The sequence below is a fragment of the Triticum aestivum genome, chromosome 7A, assembly GCF_018294505.1.
Source record: "Triticum aestivum cultivar Chinese Spring chromosome 7A, IWGSC CS RefSeq v2.1, whole genome shotgun sequence".
NCBI classification, from domain to species: domain Eukaryota; kingdom Viridiplantae; phylum Streptophyta; class Magnoliopsida; order Poales; family Poaceae; genus Triticum; species Triticum aestivum.
In genome coordinates, this window is record NC_057812.1 from 625,867,926 (window position 1) to 625,874,229 (window position 6,304).

General features: G+C 46.2%; 1 protein-coding gene across 2 annotated transcripts; it reads right to left on the bottom strand.

The window, feature by feature from the left end:
- Positions 1-3,205: 3,205 nt before the first annotated feature.
- Positions 3,206-4,851, bottom strand: LOC123153451 (peroxidase 45). Of its 2 annotated transcripts, XM_044572570.1 has the most exons (4): positions 4,522-4,851; positions 4,053-4,410; positions 3,580-3,940; positions 3,206-3,359 (listed from the first exon to the last, which is right to left on the bottom strand). In XM_044572570.1, exons 1-4 carry the CDS (start codon positions 4,741-4,743, stop codon positions 3,206-3,208), a joined length of 1,095 nt encoding a protein of 364 aa, XP_044428505.1. In that variant the 5' UTR covers positions 4,744-4,851. The 2 variants fall into 2 exon arrangements, with proteins under 2 accessions (XP_044428505.1, XP_044428504.1); XM_044572569.1 differs by lacking the exon at positions 3,206-3,359 and having other exon boundaries at positions 3,382-3,940.
- Positions 4,852-6,304: the final 1,453 nt, after the last annotated feature.

Consider the following 6,304-nt stretch of genomic DNA (forward strand, 5'->3'; position numbering starts at 1 on the left):
TTTAGTTGATTTAGAAAATGGCGCCACCACCACCACCACCACTATGTTGACTGTGCAAGTCAAGGTGCGCCAGCAGCCTTGCAACTGGCAAGCTGTTCGGCATCTACTTCCAGCCGAGTTTTCGTCATGCGGCGGTAAGAAATTAGATGAAATGTAACAACTATTTTATTTTTAGTGTTAGCGTTGCTGCATTGTGTCATTTTGCTTTTTTTACACAGATCGTCCCATGCAATGTGAGGTTGAAATTCAACAAGCTGACAGGAGACACTGTGACATTTGAGGCTCCTGGGGGGCCGTACACTATGAAGGTCGAGAAAGGACGCAATATGTCGCAGATTGGAGGAGATGGATGGGCCCGTTTCCTTGCCCACATGCATCTTACTGGTGGTGAGTTGATCAGCTTCTCCTTCAGAGCAGAAAGACCCAAGCTGGCTATCATTTATCTTAACCTGGTGGAAGATGACGAAGATGATGAAGATGACGAAGATAATAAGGACCCACTCGATGAAGATGATGAGAACCCACTTCATGAAGCCATCATAGCTCAAAGAATGAGGCCGAGCGGGGAGGAGGTGTGCAACATATGGGATATAATTCCGCCATGTGATGACTTTGTCGGGGTGCCATTCGTGACCCACCTGACAAGTACCATGGTCGATCGGCATGAAATGGTATGTTATACGTACTGCCTGTAGTAATTTGATGATATATATATATATATATATATATATATATATATATATATATATATATATATATATATATATATGCTTTATTGTTATACTTACAAATGCAAATTAATCGATGATATGCTTAGTGAATTCGATGATATGTTTAATATAGAGTCCAATGATATGCTTTGTGGAATCTAGTCAATGATATGCTTTAGTGTAGAGTCTGATCACATGCTCTTATTAGTGTAGAATCCAAAAAACTATTAATAGTGTAGATAATCCATATATACTTATTAGTAGAATTCATGATTAGTTAGTATAAATGCGTAGTACTGTGTCTTTTGATAGTGTAGAAACTAGACTTAATAGAAATATATTTGCAAGAGTATGTGCGAGGCTATTTATTAATTGATATATTTTTCTTATTCAGAAATTGCCAAAGAACCTATCTGTGAGTTGTGGTATCGAGCCTGATGAAGAAGGCTCAGCTGGACTACGCCTTACCGCAAGGGGCTCCATCACCACATGTACTTACCGCATGGACACAGACGGTCGCACACACTTAAACTAGGTTGGGTGGAAGAGATTCCTCGTTGGCAAGAATCTTTGTGTTGGACAGGCCATCCTAATTACTATCAGGAACACCCACCGCCCATGCTTGAGGATGATGATCGTCGTCGATATCATCTAGAACTACATATGTGTGTGTGTGGCTATATCATCTAGAACTACATATGATGATCGTTGTCGATATCATGTAGAACTACATATGATGATCGTCGTTGATATTATCTAGAACTACATATGATGATCGTCGTCGATATCATCTTGTACTGCTTGAGGATGCATGTTGGGTATATATGAAATTATTATTTAGTACTCCCTCCGTTCCAAATTACTCGTCGTGGTTTTAGTTCAAATTTGAAACCGAGGGAGTACTACCTAGTACCTATAATGCTTTATGAAATTGATATCCAGTAGTACCTAGTATCTGGAAATTGCTGTTTATTGAAGCTGAAACGGGGTAGAAAGCCCGGGGGAAATGATGAAAGATATAACAGTAGCGCGGGGCCAGGAAATCGCTACAGCTAATTAGTAGTAGCGCGTTCCGGAAACGCGCTGCTGATACAATCCATAGTAGTAGCGCGGGTACAGACCGCGCTACTACTAACAGTTAGCTGTCGCACCTTATTGGTAGCGCGGTTGCCCGCGCTGCTGATAGCCTCAAAACCCGCGCTATTATTAGTGTTTTCCTTAGTAGTGTTGGTGGCCCAAACATGCATCTTTCTTTTGTGCTACTCGACACTTGTATTGTCTGATGGTTGTATAAGCGGGGCAAGAGTGTTTTTCGACAATCTCATGGAGGAATATGTCACATGGCCTATATCATATTTGTTTATTTTCCTAAAAGAACGATTGCTGAAATTACATAATATGAAAGTTCCTCCAAAAACAACTCCGATCCTCAGAAACATCCTCGTCTTTTGCGTCTCGTACATATGTTGATGGTGCGTAGAAACTGCCACATCTATTGTCCGCCCTAGCCATTGAATAGGAGAGTAATATTCAAGTAGAGAGTTGAGAAGTCATCGGTCTCTACCGAAAGCGTCGTCGACGTATATCCTGAAGGATCCACAATTCAAAGAAGAAGGCGATATTGAGTCTAATGACAAACCCTTGTAGCCCTTACCATCTCCGCCACTCCAGGAAGGAGTAGGAGTGGACGACGATCCTTGACCTGATACCCGAAGCCCATTCGATGAAATTCCTACAACCTAGGCGCTACCGCCCGGGAGACTAAAATGCAGACCTATACCCAGGCCGCGCACACATGTGCTCATAGAGCTGCCACCAACGGGGAACGAAACCGCCACATCTAGGACCCCATCGTCTTTCTTAACCATGATTTATTTTCTGAATATTTTTTTGCGGAGTTATTTTCCAAATCTTTAGATCTACACCCTATGGAACATTCTATTTTCTTTTCCTCTAGCACCGCATCCATCTCAATCCAACCTCGCCTCCATCAGCACTACCACATCCGGTATCGCGCCACCTCCAGCTTGTCATGCTTCCCACTATGTATCAATCCATCCATAGGGGTTTGTTGGTTTTATGCTCATGCACTGATGCACAGTTTGAGTGATTGCCATGTCACCTTAGACATCACCAAGATCTGCTAGGAAAACAGGCAAGATCTTTCTGGTGGGTGGTTAAGTGACCATGTATTTGTGAAAGCAAACACAAGTTTTGGTAGGTTTTTGCAAATTGCTGGAGCCACGTATACTGAAATCCACTATTTCTGAAATACTACACAAAAACATCCGCAAGGATCATAGGAGTAGTACAAAGGAAGATCGATCTAAAATCATAAAAAACGTGCGGACGGCCGGGCAATGGGCAACCTGAACATGCTCACGCAGATGGTGCTGTTACGTACCCTGTGGGAATTGCTAGTTAACGCATGGTGCACTCAATTGCACTAATCATAGTGCTCCATTTCAAAGGTCGTTGGAGCATGCAAGTGCAGATCATGGGCATTTGACGTTGATGAAGTTAGGTCTGATATGATTTGCTTTTGGTGCCAGTCGCGACCTAGCTAGATCGAGGCTAGAGCCATCATCATGCTGTTTTGTGCTGGAGTCTGACTCGTTGTCACAAAAGACACCTGCATCCTCACATGATCTATCAAGACAACATATCCAACGGCAAGGCATCACAATTCGATCAGCCAAGGACATCTTACAGTGGATTAGTTGAAGACATCATGGGCTCCAAGAATCAAAGCCACATGCATGTATAACAACTTGATCGATCTTATTACAGTTGCGTCATGGACAGTTTTTTTAAAACTGTGTGAGCATCAGCAACCAGCCAGCGGGGACTCTGTAACTAATTCGTGTACCGGCAGTCGCGGCGTATCTCGCCGTCGGCCGCCGTCTTGACCCCGACCCTGCCGAGCTTGGTCATGGCGACGGTGAAGTCGTAGAAGAAGGTACCCTGGTTGGACGCGTAGTAGTTGACGGTGCCGCGTGACCTTGGGTCCGTGTACAGCACCTGGTCGGAGCCCAGGAGGCCTCTGCCGCCCTGCAGGTTTTTGTAGTAGGAGTTGTCGAATCCCAACGGCGTCGGGTCGAGGAACGCGGAGCTCTGGCTGCTGGTGCAGGTGCCCCGGAGCTGCGCCGCGAAGCCTGAGTCCATGGTCGGGTCGGTGCCGATCCTGGACTGGAAGAAGCTGCAGTCCGCCGCGCCCATGGTGTGGCCACCTGGATTCGCGCGCAAGTGATGCGATCGTGCAGCCAGCGAGATTTCAACAGGTCGGCGTGTGTTGCAAATGGCGTTCAGGAGAAGTTGATGAGTACGTACTACTTCAGTTACCTGAGAGTGCGATCATGTCGGTCTGGGAGAGTCCCAGGCCTGAGAAGAAGGCGTTGAGCTTGTCGAGGTTGAAGTCGACGTGCGGCAGCACCACGCTGCTCTTCGTCGAGACCTTCCCGTCGTACCTGCCCAGCTCCACCTGGTAGTATGGCCCTCCGCTCTGGACGACGGACTCTCGAGCGGCGAGGGCGAGTATGTCGGCGCAGGACACCTTGTAACGGCACTGCGGGTCCTTGTCGACGGCGGCCTTGGCGTCCAGGACCGTCTGGAAGCCCTGCGGCTTCAGCGACTGGTCGTCCGGGCTCCCCCACTCGTCGTCGCCGTTCGAGTTCACGATCATGATCGACGCGTCACAGCCCTGCAACGTACGTGCACAACAAGTTATAGATACCTACGTCATCAACTCATCAAGTCGACATGTAACTCTACAAGGGCGAGCTCAATCGGCCAGTGATCAGAGGTTGTGTACCCTGACGGCGCAGTCATGGAAGAAGAGCCTGAGCGTGGCGGCCGCCGAGATTTGGGACTGGGCCATGGACTGCCTGACGGAGTTCCGGACAATGGTCTCCAGGTTGGGGCAGGTGCTGGCGTAGTACCCCGGCCTCAGCTGGGCGGCGGCGAACGGCGAGCCGAGCGCCACCACAACGACGGCGGCGGCGGCGAGGGAGGCTAACCATCCAAGGTTCGCCATGGGTCGATCGGCCCCTTTCAGTTGCTTCGCGAAGACTGTTGCCTTTGCGTGCTCTCCCAAAAGTGTGGCTGGCCGGCTAGCTCGTGGCCTCGTGCGGTCGTGCCTTACCGGTTTTAGCTCGATCTAGATATATGGAGGTTGCACGTGGGGTTATATAGCCCAGAGCCGGAGACCGACTGATCCAATCCTCGCCGCTTGAGCAACAGCTAGATATTTGCCACTTGGAGTACGTAGGAGATAATGCTCGTGCATGGTGATCAAGACACAGCTCATTTAACACGGTGTGTGTGTAACGGCCGAGGAATTGGTTATGCAGGTTGCAGAGACGTACGTGCCGTTGCACGCTGACGAACGAGCTGTTCCTCCTTCAACCAGTAGGACTAGCAAAGGGTCCGTGGGTTGCAACGGGAGTAAAGAATATCACACGCTCTTAATTTACAAAAAATGGTCTATAATCTGAGTATTTTTAGTTACGGCCCAAACAAAGATGGTCTACGCCTACAAAAGCGCAAGTTCAAGATTTCACATTTCTTCTATTTAAACACAGTTTACATGTAGATTTAATACATACAAAAAAACGGGGAAGTGATCTTCAATTTTGTCTCCAATCCTTGTTGAGAGGTTCATCCACAATCCGAATCAGTAATGATATGAAAGAAAGATGGTTAATAGATAGTACTTTTTAAATTATTAACAGGTAAAATAACATTATATTCAGATTTTATATATTTTTCTAATCAAATTCCATATATAACATGTTAAATTTGAAGTTACGGTTTAGAAGATACGAGTGTTTTAAAAAACATTTGATATGTACCGCGGGTTTAATGTCAGAAACATTAGGGTTTTTTCTATAAAATAACATGACGGACTAAGAATACCTATTTCTTTTATTAGTAGGTATAGATATAGCTAGAGGGGCCAGGGTGGTCCATGATTTTACTATAGCCATATTATAGCCAAAAATAAGTAAAATCTAACATGAGCAATTAAACACAAATGAAAGTTCTACTATTGGACCACCCTGGATTATTGAGTTGGCTATGCTAATGATATTAGGCCTTAACAAATGACAAACAAGGAACAAAATCTTGGTGCGAACCGTTGGACACCCCACCCAATCGTCATTTTAGTCGTGGTTGCTTTTGTGAGTTGTTAGATCCAAACCCTAGGGTGCACTGAAGATGCCGCTGCTAGAACATGAGAGTAATGTCGATGCATGCAGTCGAGAAGTCACCAAAATCCGCCGAGAGAGGGATCCACACGGCTTGGGGGAAAAGACGATGCTTGATCGAATGACACATAGGACATCTCTAACACCGACCCGCAAATTCCTTAGGTATATGTATGTTTTTATGTCCGGACGTCGTCCGTGGACAAGATACAGGAGAGCCATCCAACGCTAATTACAAAGTATCCGATTGGAAGGAAAAAAAAGTGCCTAAAGACCATACATGTGATGGGATATTTGTGGTTTAGTGTCCGATTGGGATACTTGAAGTCCACTTCGAAGCAACTGCTGCAACTTCGGCACCTTCGCCGACTAAGATGCACAACCAGA